The sequence below is a fragment of the Castanea sativa genome, chromosome 12 (assembly GCF_040712315.1).
Source record: "Castanea sativa cultivar Marrone di Chiusa Pesio chromosome 12, ASM4071231v1".
In the NCBI taxonomy this organism is placed as follows: Eukaryota; Viridiplantae; Streptophyta; class Magnoliopsida; order Fagales; family Fagaceae; genus Castanea; species Castanea sativa.
In genome coordinates this window covers 37,217,817-37,234,248 of record NC_134024.1, presented here as the reverse complement: position 1 = coordinate 37,234,248, position 16,432 = coordinate 37,217,817, and the positions used below count along the sequence as shown (strand labels likewise).

General features: G+C 32.3%; 1 protein-coding gene across 1 annotated transcript; it reads right to left on the bottom strand.

The window, feature by feature from the left end:
* Positions 1–824: 824 nt before the first annotated feature.
* On the bottom strand, positions 825–5,123 carry LOC142620949 (long-chain-alcohol oxidase FAO2-like). Its single transcript, XM_075794270.1, has 3 exons — positions 4,809–5,123; positions 3,987–4,255; positions 825–2,680 (listed from the first exon to the last, which is right to left on the bottom strand). The coding sequence occupies exons 1-3, from the start codon at positions 5,038–5,040 to the stop codon at positions 941–943; spliced, it is 2,241 nt and encodes a 746-aa protein (XP_075650385.1). The 5' UTR covers positions 5,041–5,123; the 3' UTR covers positions 825–940.
* Between the last annotated feature and the right edge of the window lie 11,309 nt (positions 5,124–16,432).

The window sequence follows — 16,432 nt, the reverse complement described above, 5'->3', positions numbered from 1 at the left end:
GCCACCGGCTCCCCGAAGCAGGGTAAACTGCCCCCCTGGTCTTTGACCCCATTTTATGTCTAAAGCTAAGAAATTTAGGTGTACTGTTAACCTTTCGGGATATGTTAGTTTATGATTGGATCCAACCCGTTACCTTGTAATTGCTCTTCATGTACAAAGAATTATCTGTTATTTTTAGAGGAATATATTTCATTCAAATAAATTGAGGGTACTTCTTACTCTATAATTGCTGATTTGCATACAATCTATAGTTTTGCCGATTTAAAGAACACTCTTGGTGCGATGGTTACTCCACAAGTATAAGTGCTTGTGGGGTGTGGGGGGTAAGGGCCGGAGTTCAAGTCTCTAGGAGGGAGCTTCACACACATATACTTAGATTAGGTTAGAGTAGAATTTTTATTTTGTATAATAATAATAAAAAAAAAACATAGGAAAACGATACATAACCCATGTTTTACTTCTTGTGGTTTTGTCCCAAAATTTGGATTAAGATGAAACCGTTGCGGATACTTTGGTAAGTTTGGTCATAACTCCCAACTGTTTCATTTAACTCCAAAACTTAGGGATCAATGGCTCTCACATGAGTTCTACATCAATCAATTAGCAGGTGAGCTATTCTTTTCAGATTACTTGAATCAATTCTGGAGGCATGCCATAAATAATTTCCACTACTTCCAATTTCTAACCATATAGCATTTAGTGCTATAGACATAACATTTACATAACCTTAGTATCGTGGAACATTTTTGTGTCAATAGACATATTATTGGTATAATAGTATAGGGACCAACAAAAATGATATTTTAAAGTTTAGAGACAAAAAATTGAAACTCATGCAAACAATATTTTTATTTGTAACTAAAAACTAATCCTTTAGTTTTCTCATTACACATTTATTTAAAATCATTCTAAGACTAATAAAAATACAGGATGAGAAGCGTTAATTATCCTCCACAATCTTTCCACTTTTCAAGGACTCTGCAATCCTCTTTGAAATACAATAAGCAGTGGACTCGATGGTAATCATGGGATTGATCCCAATTGCAGTAGGTAGAACACTTGCATCACATACAAATAAACCTTTTGCTTCCCAACTTTCACCATTCTCATTAACTGCACCTTCTTCCTTTGTGGCACCCATTCTACAAGTTCCCATTTGATGTGCAGAACAATACATGGCCCAGTGTTCTCCCCTTGACCCTGGCCCTCCACCTGTTGTTACTGTATCCAAAAACTCCTCTAACTCCTTCTCCTTGATTCCTTTACATTTAATTTTCTGGCCATCACTCCTAAATGTGCCCACTTCAACAGCTCCAGCGGCAACCAAAATTCGCAAAGCCTTCCTCATCCCAGCCTGAAGATTTTCTTTATCAATCTGACTTAATCGATAATTAATGACACCCTCTGTCTTCACCTCTCCTGAACCCTGATCTCTGACCAATGCAAAAAGGACAGCGGTTCTAGCATACTTTGCCATCCTCTCCTTCATGTCAAGCCCTGAAACCCAAGGAAGTAATACGCTATATGAGGCAGGTCCTAATGCTGGACATTCTATAATGGCCCTGAGATTGGAATCCTCCGAAACCACCTTATGGAGCGAAGTAATGATCCCTCCCTCATACATTTTGCCTCTGAGGTCCGATATATGTTCTGGAAAGTATCCCCAAACCATTTGAACAGGGTGGATGTGGAGGTTCTTGCCAATATTTGGATTTTTCAAGCCACTAGAGATCATTAGAGGGGGAGTCATTACAGAGCCGCATGCAGAAACTGTTACTTTAGCCTCAATTTGCAGCTTCTTTGTGACATACTTACTCAAAGAAGTTGCAATCACCCCCAAGCATTTCTTTCTCGTCCTTCCATTCTCCAATATGAATCTCTCAGCCTTGCATCCTGTTAAGATTACTGCACCACAGTCCACAGCATCTACCAGCCAAGTTGAATCAGTGCCTTTCTTGTCTCCTGTTCTACAACCATAATTACAAGAACCACAGTAATGATCTGCTGAAGAGTTCCTTGAGACTGCCTCAACTTTCAAACCAAGATTCTCACACCCTTTTCTGATTATTTGATTCTGAAAGCCTTCTTCCACACACTTATCTGTGACACCAATCCTCTTACAAACGGCATCCATGGCAAATCGATAGTTAGGGCTAGCATAAAGTGGGATCTTATGATCCACAGACCATTCTCGGAGAACTGAATCTGGTGTTTTAATACATGCAGACCAGTTTACAGCAGAGCCTCCACCCACTGTTGAGCCGGCAAAGATCAAATGTTTCCCATCAATAGTTGATAAAATTCCACCTGACTCATATAGCTCATTCATGGCAGGACCTTCTAGGGAAGAAAAATCTTCAGGTGCAAAATAGTTCCCTTTCTCAAGGACGACTACTTTTTGGCCAGAGCTTGCAAGAATCGCAGCTGCAACCCCTCCACCACAACCAGAACCAACAACAATGACATCACATTTGATCTTGCACACATTGTGCTCTGTATCTTCAGTGACTTCAAGGCCTTTGTGTGTGAGAGTCTGAACAAATGTAGAGTCTTTTTCATACATAGTTTCTATGACTCCCTTCTGAAGAGGCCTCTCCTTTTGGTGTCTGGTCAACTTTTCCCTATTGTCAACATGGTATCCAACTGCTTCCCATGATGCATTTTCTGAATTTTCGTCAGCCTGCAGTAAGTAGAAAAATGGGGGGAAAAATCTCAATAACTTGTAGAGAGAGAAAAGAGAAAAGTGGAAGCAAGAGTTTTAACGGCCTACATCCATGGTGAAAAGTCCTTGACAGCTACATCTTTAATGTATATTTGTTTATCACAATGAACCCAATAAAGGGCTTATATAATAGAGAACCCTAGACCAACCCTTAGGTTAGTTTGCTTGTGCTACAAGTATATCAGTCTACAATAGGTTTGAGTCTCTTGAACCATAAAATCTCAAGCACATAAGTAAAAATTAATAACTTTCCATTGCTTGATAAAGAATTCAAGATATACCTTAAATTATCCAATGTCTTAGTATGAAATATTTAAAATCTGACATAAATAAAAGAACATATGAATCCCCTCTCAACCCTTAGATAACTGGGGAAACTTGCTAGATCATGCTTAGTTTCTTTGAAAATATCATATTTTCGTCTCCTGTTTATTTTATAGAGGTCATTTAGGAAACACATAACATTCCAAAAAAAAAAAAAGACTCATAAGAACTTAAGGTTCTTAAAAAAATTGGAGTTCAGAATGAAGTCTTCGCTAAGCTGATTTTTTGAAAATAAAAAGAAATTGAAAAGAGATAAATTAAAAAAAGAAAAACGAAAGTCATTCAAACTTTTTTTACAAGTCAAAATAGAGATCAAAGTTGACTCTTGAAGTTTTCCAATATCTCATTTCAAAACAGTTATATGACTATGACAAGCAAATTTGGTGGTTAAAAAATGTTTGCTTTATTTATCAAAGTAGATTTGAGGCAATAACGCAGAAATTGCAAATCGCAACGCCCAACCATCCATCAGTAATAAGGTAGGTAGGCCACACCCCAGGAAGTTAATTCTGTCTTCTACTTCCTCCATTATCCTCAAAACCATGACCAATAATAACATGACACCAGTAATAAGAAATGTTCAAAAAAATGGAAAAACACAGTTGTTGTCACAGTAATACAGAAACCAACATCAAACACAACACGTTTGCAAAAAACCTTTTTGTAGAAATTAATGTTCAAAACATGATATTTGACATATCCTTTAAAGCTCACAAGATTTATTATGCGTTTTCAGATTTTTTTTTCTTCTTTTTTCCCCCTATGTGTCGTTTTAAAAGCCCAACAACAACAAGAAGAAGCCACTAAAACAATACTTTTCAAAACTTTCTTGCTCTATTTTTCTCTTTAAATGTTTATAAGATCCAGAAAAAAAATTGGACATAAATACAGAGAAATAGAGTAAGGGTGAGATCATGGCATAGTAAGTGAAAAGAATTACCATTGAAAAGAAGGTATACAAGCAGAAGATTTTAACAACGACAAACACCAATCTAAAAGGTAGCAGACCCCTTTTCCTTGTCCAACTCTTGAGAATCTCTTCTCTCTTCTCCAGAGACATATCAGAGAACTTAAGAATAAATGGCCATCTCCAATCAAGGCAACTATATCCACAAAGCAATAGTGTCCCTAATCTGAACGAGAGTATATTCAGAACTATTCTCAATAAAACCACAGCCCGTGGTAGACACCTCTTCACAATCACCTCTGCTACCTGTTTTTCCATTCATAGAGAGAAAACATATTATACATGTTCATTACTTGAAGACCAATACTGTCAAAGACTTAAAATCTCAGATATAACACTTCCTTCACTTATAAATCTTGAGGCCACAACAAATTTTAGCACTACTTGTCATCTGTGTATAATAAAAGTGATGTAAGTGAAGTCGTATCACTTGTCACAATTTTGATCTCAGTTGTTACAAAAATTTGTTGTGCATGTAAGATTGTTACAGTATTTTGTGATTCATGTACAATTAAAGTGATATGGTTGTGGTGGTACGTAAAAATAATGTTGCACTAATCAAAAATTTTCAGCTGTAAAATTTATTGTTTCCTGACAACAATATGGAATATAAAAAAATAAAAAAGAAAACGAGAGAGAGAGAGAGTGGAGGTGAAGTCAAATCAAACCCAGTTATTTTGTTGTTGGTGTGAGGTGGTTTGGAATAGATGTATTGTTTTTGAAGAAAAGGCAGAAAGAATACGATTTATTATTGAATGAAAACAAAGATAGGATACTAAAGAGAATAAGACAAACTTGCCTCATCAGGGAGCGGAGATTGAGACCCAGAAACTCTGTAGAAGGATTGAAGAGCCTTCTGGTCCTTGTTGATGCTATCACATGGCATTGAAAGAGGAGGGATAATAGCCTCACACATAGCAGCCAATGTTTGGATCTGACCTGAAGAGAAACCATGGCTGTAAGTACAACCCTGTTTCTTCTTCCCACTCAACAATGGATGACTAGTACTGCTCTCTTTTCCCTCCATCTCTCTCTCTCTCTCTCTCTCTCTCTTAAAATATCTGTCTTTTCTTTCCAATCTTTTTTTATTTTTTTCCAAGTCTTTCTGAGTTATCTTTCTCTTTTTATAGAGTATTCTACTCTATCAATAGACGTGTTTGTGCTAAATTGGTGTCCTTTTTTTAAGCTGATGGTTTTGCAGATACCAGATAGAGACAGATAGGTCCATACAACCCTTATGTTTTGTAATTAGTTTTTTGGTTTTTCCTCTCTCAGGTTTAATTAAGTTTCCAATGAGGAAAAGGAAGCAGAAACACAGTTAATTAATTATAAGTTGGGGGAGCATATATATGCAGCTTAGGACTTTTTCCTAATTAAATGTTAATGTTAACACGAAAAAGCCTATTGTTTTGTTTTTCCACACCCCCGAAAATATGTTACTTTACAATGCCGAAACAGTCCAAACCTGTGACTTCTTTTTTTTTATTTTTTATTAGAGTCCACACTTATGACTTATGCTTTACTTTAATGCAAATAATTCTACTATCACACACAATGGTTATATGTGCCAGATATTACAGAGTTGTGAAAATAAAAATTCATAATAGAGTAAAAATAGATGCCCAGTCACAATATGCTAACAAAGTGTGTTTTACTAAAATTACTAGTTAAAGGCCAACGCGTAGCACGGTTTTATGATAAAATTTATAGAATATATGTAAAAATAATTATTATATTTTAATAATTATTATAACAAAATAAATAATTCTTATGAATAAATAAACAACTCTTTTTTTTTTATTTGATTTGAAATAAATAACTCTTATTAGTTGTATTATAATATTATTTTTAGTTACATGTATCAAACTATTTGCATATGAATTTTGCATTTAATGAATCTACATATGATTACAAACCTTTCTTAGGATATGCTTGAAATTTTTTATGACAAACCCGAAAAAACAATCAAGAAGAAAATTAAATTGAATTAAAAAAAAATAGAGAAATATAGATTGTAAAGTTGCATATGAGTCTATGACCGCTTTAAAATAAAATTTAAAAAATAGCTATCATTTCAACTTTGATTTTACTATTTTAGTCAAATAAGTTCGATAATTGAAAAGGAAAAAATCCCTATTTTATAGTGATGGCTCAAGAGTAAAAATAATCAATGCACAAAAAAATTGATATTGGAAGAATGATGACTTTTTAAAGATTATGAAAATTCAGGAATTAAAGTTTCAAAATTTTGCAATTAAAAACCAAAAAAAAAAATGATTAATGAAAATTTGTTGGGAATAAAAAATTATACTAATTGTAAGGATTGGATTTAGCTCTTAAGCTTAAACGACTGGAGGACCTAGGCTCAAATAGCCCAACACAATAAATTTGTAGAGAGTGAGCTCTAAAACTAGGCTTTTATGGGTTAGATAACGTTTATTATGGGCCAAAAATGACAAGGAGACAAGAAAAAAAAAAAAACAGAAGGCAACCACCGTATTGTAAAAGAAAATTCTTCTCAGCCAAGTCCGAGGAGATTGGTTCTTGAATATATTACAATAAGACTTGTTTATAGTTTCAGCTCTTTGTGCTACAATATCTTTCTCTGTTATTTTTTTGATCCTCTCTCTTAGGGGGACCTTTTATCTTATATAGACCCTCTCAGATGATCCAGACCTTCTATTTGTTGATCGTACATGCCACTACTCAAGTGCTAGTCCCATCTGGCACCTTCCCAAAACTCCTATGAGCTGCAGCAACCAAGGCAGCATTGTTCAAGGGTCTTCTCCACATAAATGCGGCCAGGAGGTTTGGTGGGATACATTAAATGGGGTGGCAGCCACCATCCCCTCAGTGCGTCAGGGCTAACCCCCACTCCCAGCCCATTTTTCTATAGTGTGTCTTTCTCAAGTGGTGTGCCGCTGACATGGCCCCCCATCCAAGGGTGGGATCTCCTCGGAATTGCCCTTGCCTCCTCGGTGCTTGTCATAACACGTGGCAATGCCACTTTACCAAACTGCTGCACCCCACACTAATAATTAGCAAAAAATATTAATTAATGTTGCAAACCAATACATAATAATATGCATACTTTACGTAAATAAGTATTAAGTGATAATATTCAAAATATAAATATAAAAAAAGAAAAGAAAAAGGGAACAACATGAATAAATCCATTTTGAAAAAATAAATTTCATTTTGTTTAAAAAAATTATATAAAAAACCCTATTAACTTAATAGTGGTGTATTTAAATGATCCAAAAAAATAATAAAGCATATACTTTTGTGTCTAATCACATCTAGCAAATAATAAAGCATCCAAAATATTGAAAGGCAATTTAAATTCATGTATGCTTGCATGAGAACAAAGAAGAGAAGTACATACCTGTAATACTTTGGATGGTAGGTTTAATAAAAGCTTCTACTATGGATTTCATAGACATCAAATTGATTAAGTAATAAGAAAAAAAAAAAAAACAAAGGAAAGTTAGATTTCTAAACAACATAGAAATTATAAAAGAATGAGAATTATTAATAATAATGGGGGACAGAAAAGAAGAAGAAGTTGTTATGCCAAAGAATATATAAGAATACACGGAAAAACATAATATATATAGAAAATTTTCAGTTGTAAGGAAGTTAGATTTCTAATCACTCTAGGAATTATAGGAGAAGAAGAGTTAATTTAAAAATATATATTTTATCCACAAAATAAAAATGTCATAGATTGAATGAAAAAAAATATATTGACAACTGTAAGTGCACAATTGCACCTGGACCCAAGGAAAGTTATGGGCTCAGGCCCAATGAGCCTTAAACAATGAAATTTGTAGAGCGTGGGCTAGAAATCTAGATTAAGGGTATTGAGAACTTGATAACAGGCTTTGATGTACAAACACTTGTAAATGATGAATAATAATTGCCAATAGACATTCTCGGACGTGATCCGAGGACTACTGTTGTATTATTTCTCTTTCTTTCTTCAAGATTACAGTTCTTAATTTCTCTCTTAATTACCGATCCTCCTTCTTTTCTTTGGCCTTTTCCCCCCTTAAATACCTCTTTTCCTGACACTTTATCCACGTGTTGCTCAAAACCCCCTCCCCTCTAGATATTTCTTCTCTAAGTGCCTTTGAATAATGACCGGAAGTTTCAGCTTTACTGTTCAGGGGTCACTTCCCCATTAATGCGGCCAGGGAGGTAGGTGCAGAGTCTTTAATGCGGAGGTAGCAGCCTTTGCTCTTGATATTTTCTTTAACACTGGTGCATTTAGGAGGTTCAGGGTATCCCCCTTTAACTATTAGTCTTTCCAGAGTTGTGTCTTGACCTTCATAATGAAGTTTTGAGTTCTCCTGGGCCTATCCGAGGAGAAACTTACCCTCGGACGTGTCCTCGGATCCTTTGCGTATGGGCCAATTCGTAGAGTTTAATTCTGGAGCAGGTTGACCCTCCATACAACAGTCCAAAGGCTCATATGCCCACCTGGGTCCTTTTACTCCCCACAACAACAATGACATGTACATAAGTAATAATTAAAAAAGAAGAAGAAGAAGTAAGTAAGTAAACGTGAATGATGCTAATAAGGAAATATGATAGATTTTTAAAAAAAGTTATAATTAGTTTAGAATTTTAAAGTTATCTAAAGAAGAAGAAGAAGAAGTAAAGCTCAATGTAACTTATTTTTTAAAGTTTTCTAAAGATGATTTATTTACAATTTTTTTTTATTATAAATATTTCAGGCACCTAATCTGAGTTTTTTTAGATAAAAAGGTGTCATTTATATCAATTAACGTAGGCCTAGGCCTCATGTGTATCAATTAGTTAGAACTCTACATTAACGTTAATCATAATTTTATATTAAACTAGTATTATGCCCGTGCAATGCACGACTTAATAACAAATATTTTAATAATATAATTAAATTTAATAACAAATAAAATGAAAAAAGAATTAATTCAAAATTTAAGATTAAAAAATAAATTGTACTTGTACACTTAAAAGAAATTTAATTTTTATTTCTTATTTTGATGTTTAAATCATTTTTTTTTAATGTTGATTTCATTCAAATGGTTATAAGTTATATCAACCCTAAACCAACATATGTATCTATATGTAACTTTCTAAATTAATAATAAATAAAATATAATACTCTAACTTAATGTAACATTATAACTTACTAATAAATAAATATAACACCCTAACTTAAAGTAATGTTTGTAATTGTATTGTGTTTTAGCCTTTAAGAACACATATATTATTTTTTTTATCATAAAAAAACATAGATATTAATATTACACATGAAAAAAATAATGAATTCAATAATTGAAATGGTTGAAAACAAAATTAAGCCAAAACCTCAATTCATTAATGAAAAAATATCCAAAATTTTGAATTTTTAAAAAAAAAAACGGAATTAAGTAAAGATAGTCTTACATAGAAATTTGGACGAATGGATTCTCTTGTATCCAATTTCATGTTTGACAACAAAGTTTGCTTTTAATTAAAGAATATAGATTACATAGAACAAAGCACCAAACAAAAGCCATAACAAATTAAATCCATTAAAAAATATTGATGTCAACAACAAATAATCATGTAATAAGAAATTAAAATATACAAATATATTGCTTGCTATATTGACTTCTAAAAAAAAAATACTAAAAGGTGTGATCAAACATATAATTTCATCCTATTTATAAAACTTGTTGATAAAAATCATATTATATATAATAAAAGGCAACAAATACACAAAATCTATTCAATTTGACGAAAGAAAAAAAAAAATTACTTGCAAGGTTGTAGGTAGGGCAGAGAGGAGAAAGGAAGAATATAACAAATAATTGTAAAGTATGTAGTAGAAATAATGAAATACCAAAAAACTGTGTGTGTATATATAGTGTGAGAATTTTAGGTTGTAAAGAAGATGATATGAACAAAAAAAAGTAGTTTAGGTGAAATTCAAATACTTTTTTTTTTTTTTACTTTATTATTAGGAAAAGATGACATTAGATGCAAATTTATCCCAAAAAAAAAAAACGTAGGAAAAAAAAATTTTCAAGTTGTATCTCTTTTTTCCTTTTACCCTTTTTTTTTTTTAACTTATCATAAAAAAAGAGAGAAGTTTGGAATGTTTATCAGCTTTTTCATCTCAAATGGACTTGAATAGGAAAAAGTTGATGAATAATAAATTGGAGTTAACGGTTGCCGAAGCTCGTGAATGGTGATAACGTTTTTCCAAGTCCCAACTACTACAAACAGCTAATGTCAAATGTTTGTGCGTGCAGGAAACTCAACGCGGTTGGCCATACAATAAACTATCTCTGCGGTTTCAAATACTATTTATTTATTTTTTTTTTTTCCTTTTACGTTTTTTAAAGAAACGTAAGAAAAAAAAAAAAAAAAAAAGCAAATTTGATCTTTTTTTTCTTTTACATTTTTTTATTTCTCTTTTTTATTTAAATTCTATCCTTAGGTAATCTAATTCTATTGATTTACGTTTTTTTATCTCTCTTTTTTATTTAAATTCTATCCTTAAGTAATTCTATTTTGTTGATTTTAGGCTTTGTTGATAACATTTTAAATAGACACAACTGTTATAGTTGTAAATCAAATACTACTTTTTTTTATTACTTAATTTGTCATATTTATCTAAAAAAATATGTATATATCTATTCTTAAAACCTAAAAATTTATTAAAATTTATGCAATTTGGTAAAGTCATGTCGTGCAACTACGGCGTCTAAGCCTAAATTTTATTATATATGTTATGATATGATTTTAGTGTTTATCCAAAGAATAAAAAAGTGAAGGAAGAGATTGGATGAAGAGTTTGGATTGTAATCAAATTAAAGTTTTTAATCAACTTAGAAATTATAGGAGAAGAAGATAACAACAAAAAGAATTTATATTTATTAGCTAGATTGATATTAGATTTTTTTTTGTTTACATTAAAATTAATACCAAAAAAAAAAAAATTCTTATGTGAAGCAGTACTTTATTTAGAGATAAAAATGAATTACAGTCCTAATTTTTTGAATTAGACATAAGAATGAATTAGAGTCCTGATTAATCTAATATTAATCTGCAACTTTTTTTAGACATGAATTAGAGTCTTGATAGTATACCATTCCTTTTTAGTTTTTTAAAAATCTAAAAATTTAATAAAATTTCTGTAATTTGGTGAAGCCACGTGGCATAATTATGACTTCTATCCCCAATTTTTATTATATAGTATATGATTCCTTCAAAAATTCTAGACCATAATTTTTTTTTTATTACAACTTTGCCACAACTGTGATGTGACAAATTGTGAATGGTGAAGAAAAATCGTAAGTGTATGTTAAAGTAATAGATAACTGTGTCTAGCCTAGTCAAAGTTGTGGCAAAAAATTTAAGGTACTAGAATTACTCTTATCCCTTTTCTACTCAAATGAGTTCAAATAAAATTGTGAGATTTATTGTGGTACTAAAATTATTCCTAAAGAAATTATAAGTTTTATTGTGGTATTAACATTATCCCTAAAGAAATTGTAAGTTTTATCGTGGGACTAACATTATCCCTCAAGAATGGAGGAAACCCACGTAAGCCCAATCGCAAAATACAAATTCTTACCCCACTCAGTGTGAAAGTCACGTTGAGAGACTCGAAGAGAGAGGATTTGTATTCCTAAATCCTAATAGAACCAAAAGTTCATTGGGATTATATACACTTTATTTTTTTTGGATAAAATATATATAGTATATACCTTTATTTTATATACTAGAATTAGCACCCTATTATGTAAATTTTCAATTGAGGAATAAGCATTCAAATTTTCTCTTTCTAAATCATAAGTATTTAATTATTTTTTTTTATAGGAATAAGTATTTAATTATTAATATACAGGTTGGATTTTTTCTTGATTTAATAGCAATTATTAAATTATAGTATTATACCTACTACGCTAGTACTAGTAGGATAATAAATAGCATTCATTACAAAAAGTACCGGTAGGACCCAACAATTTTCATCTTAAGAGTTTGGTTTGTATAAGATCCGACATTTTAGGTGGATGGTGCGGTACCACATCAACTATATAGAGAATTGCCAGATAATCAATTTAGTGCTAGCATAAAATGTCATATATATATTGAAGAGGAGTAAAATCTAGGTGACGGATCAAGCTGAATTTGACGACATGAGACTGGTCGGCTAGTGGTTGACAGATACGAGGTGTTCGGACGTATAGGGGACAGATGTAGAGCGACACATGACAGCCATCTGTTTTGATTGAGCTCCAAGAATCCCTAAATAGAATTAACTTGTGTTTTACGAATAATTATAGAAGAATCCCAATGGGAGAAGAACTCTAATGAGTAAAGGATTCCAAAATATACGCCTTGATGCGCAAGAAACGGAGGCCAACTCTACTATAAAAACTCATGAAGCTTCAGAATATAAGGTACGCATAATTCATTCAACTCTGGCACTCTAGGGTTGCGAAAAGTTCTAACTTGACCTTCGGAGGGTTTTTGGCCGGCACCACACCGGTATTCTCTGTTAGGTTTCTTCTTTTTGTTGTGCAGGTATTGTTTCGACCTTGTGAAGACTGTGTGGCTTACTGGTAATTTTTCGTCTTCATCATATATATATATATATATATATATATATATATATATTGGTATATTCCCATGTTTTCTATAATTATCGTTCTTGTGTTAATAAAAAATCCACAAACAAGCGTTTCTCTTTGATGCTAGAAAATGCTCTGCTCCTTCTCTAAAAAAAAGTAAAGAAAAAAGAAGGTGCTCTGCTATGGTAGCTTCAGCCCATTTAAGGCTAGTACCAAATAAAATGGGAAAAATTAAATCTAGACCTGATAATTTGTCTGAATTAAAAAAGAAAAGAAAAGAAAAGATATGAGTAGTAATTTTTTTTGAACTTGTGAAAATACAGGTTAACCTAAATCCAACTTGTTGAAATGCCAAGCTAGGTTAGGTCAATCATTTTTTTTTCATATGGAATTTATTTCTTGTATTTATTTCTTCTTATTTTAACTTTCTAATTCTATGTAAACATGTTTTGAACTCACACTTCTTCCTCTTTGCTTTATTAACTTAAAAATAATAAAATAAGAATGTGTTTTTATAAATTAAAATGAATATAAAGAAAATAAAGAAATGAATAGAGAAGATAGTATATAAACTTTATTCTTTAAGTGGTTATCCACATAAATTATTATCTATCTTGAATACAAGTGTGTCTTCCTTTGTAATTAGCTCACATATATATATATACATGTTAAGAATAAGATGGAGAGAACTCTTAAGAATGCAACACCATGCATTAAAGAATATAACTCCATCCCTTTATGAAAGTGACATCACAAACTCTTGTAACTTCAAACATTTACAACACTCCCCCTTGGCCTTGGATGACTGCTCACTAAGAATTTGCCTCGTTAAAACCTTGTCAAAGAAAAACCCAGTGGGAAAAGAAGATTTTGGCTAAGGAAAAAGAGTACAATATTCTTGTATAACTTCCAGTGCCTTAGAATTGTCTTATTAAAACCTTGCAAAGAAAAACCTAGTGAGAAACACCCTTAGCAAAGAAAAAAGAGTACAATCAGCATACATCCTTTAGAAAATTTACTCCCCCTTATGAGTACATAGAACTTTCATTGTTCATGGTAAAAATATCCTTAAGTCAACACATGCCAATGTTGTGCACCATCTTTTTAAAAATCGTAGTTGGTAATGACTTAGTGAACATATCGGCCAAATTATCATATGAACGTATCTGCTTGACATCAATATTGCCACTCTTTTAGAGCTCATGGGTATAAAAGAATTTTGGTGCAATATGCTTGGTTCTATCGCCCTTGATATAGCCTCCTCTAATTTGAGTGATACAAGCGGCATTATCTTCATATAATATCGTTGGACTATTTTTGATTGATGATAATCTACAGTTCTCATGAATATGTTGAATTACCGATCTCAACCAAATACATTCACGACTAACCTCATGAATTGCAAAAATCTCTGCATTATTTAAGGAAGTATCACAAATTGCTTGCTTAACAGATCTCCATGAAATAACAGTATTTCCATAAGTAAATAAATATTATGCTTGTGATTGACCTTTGTGTGGATCAGAAAGGTAACATGCATTAGCATATTCAACTAACTGTGGATTTGATCCATTTGGATAAAATAATCTCAAATCAGTTGTCCTACGAAGATAACGTAATATATGCTTAATCCCATTCCAATGTCTTCGAGTTAGTGCAGAACTATACCTTGCTAGTAAGTTAATTGCAAATGCTATATCAAGTCATGTGTAATTTGCAAGATACATCAAAGTACCAATTGCACTAAGATATGGTACTTCAGGACCAAGAGTTTCTTCATCATATTCTTGTGGTTGAAAATGATCTTTCTTGACATCAAGTGACCGACCCACCATTGGAGTGCTCAAAGAATGAGTTTCATCCATGTAAAAATGCTTTAGGACTTTTTCTGTGTACATTAATTAATGAACAAAAATTCCATTTGGACGATGTTCAACTTGTAGGCCAAGGCAAAATTTTGTCTCACTAAGATCTTTCATCTCAAATTCATTTTTTAAACAATTTGCTGTTTTTGTTAACTCTTCTGGAGTCCCCATAAGATTTAAATCATCAACATATACTACAATGATAGCAAATCCAGATTCTGATTTTTTTTTTTTAATTTATAAAAATGCATGGACAATTTGGATTATTCTTAAATCCTTCTTTCAAAAGATATTCACTAAGACAATTATACCACATGCGTCCGGATTGCTTTCACCAATATAAGGATCTTTGTAGCTTGATAGAATACATACTTCGAGATGTAGGATTATATGTTTCAGAAATTTTATATCCTTTTGGGATTTTCATGTAGATATCATTATCTAATGATCCATATAAATATACTGTAACAACATCCATTAATCGCATATGCAAATTTTCTTTTGCTACCAAGCTAATAAAAAATCTGAATGTAATTGCATCTATTGCAGGAGCATATATTTCTTCATAATCAATATCAAGTCTCTGCGAGAAACCTTGTGCTACAAGTCGCACTTTATGCCTTGTAATTTCATTTTTCTCATTTGTTTTACGCACAAATACCCATTTGTGTCCAACAGACATTACACCTTCATGTGTTCAGACTACAAGTCCAAAAACTTCACCTTTAATTAGTGAATTTAATTTTGCTTGAATCGCCTCTTTCCACATTGGCCAATCATTTCTACGTCGACATTCATCGACGGTTTGTGGTTCATATTCATTATCATTAATTTATGTAATATCAAGGGCAACTTTATATGAAAATATGTTGTCGACAATAATTTTATTTTTATCCCATATTTCTCCTGTATGTACATAATGTATCGAGATCTCATTATTTTCAGGTACCTGATCCTCTTCAGGGGATAACTCATCTGGAGGTTCATTTTTAGGAGATTTTTGTACATAAATTTTGGATAGATCAATTATTTCTGTGACTTGTTTCATGGGTATAGACTCTTTATAGGCTGCAACTTGTTTTTCTTGTACTTTTCACTTCCGAGGAATTTTATCTTTAACACCAACAAGTCTTCCACGCTTCAAGTGTGGCTTTGATCCATTTGCTATTGTATTAACTAATTGTCCTATAGGGACTTTAATTCATGCTGGAGTATTAGTAGCTGGAATGTGAGATTTCACTATTTTCTTATTGTTAGTGAATACATCCGGTAATTGATTTGCAATTCCTTGTAAATGAATAATCTTTTGAACTTCCAGTTCACATTGATTTGTACTAGGATCAAGATGAGATAACGTCAAAACATTCCAAGTAGTCTCACACCGTGTTTCAAGCAATGACTTTTCTCCCCCTAATGGTGGGAAGATTGTTTCATTAAAATGACAATCCTCAAAACGTATCTTAAAAACATTACCAGTTAGAGGTTCAAGATATTTAATGATAGATGGGGAGTCAAAACCCATATAAGTTTCAAGTCTACGTTAAGGACCCATCTTAGTGCATTATGGGGGTGCAATAAGTATATATACAACACAACCAAATGTGCACAAGTGAAAAATAGTTGGTTGTTGGCCAAGTACAAGTTGCAATGGTGAGAATTTATGATAAGCAGTTGGCCTAATGCGAATTAATGATGCAACATGTAAAATAGCATGAACTTAAGCAGAAACTGGTAATTTTGATTTCATAAGCAAAGGTCGAGCAATAATTTGAAATCTCTTGATAAGTGATTTAGCTAAACCATTTTAAGTATGTGTACGGGCATCAGGATGTTCAACATCAATTCCAATTGACATGCAATATTCATCAAAAGCTTGAGATGTGAATTCATAAGCATTATCTAAATGAATTTCCCTAATTGGATAATCAGGAAATTGTTCTTG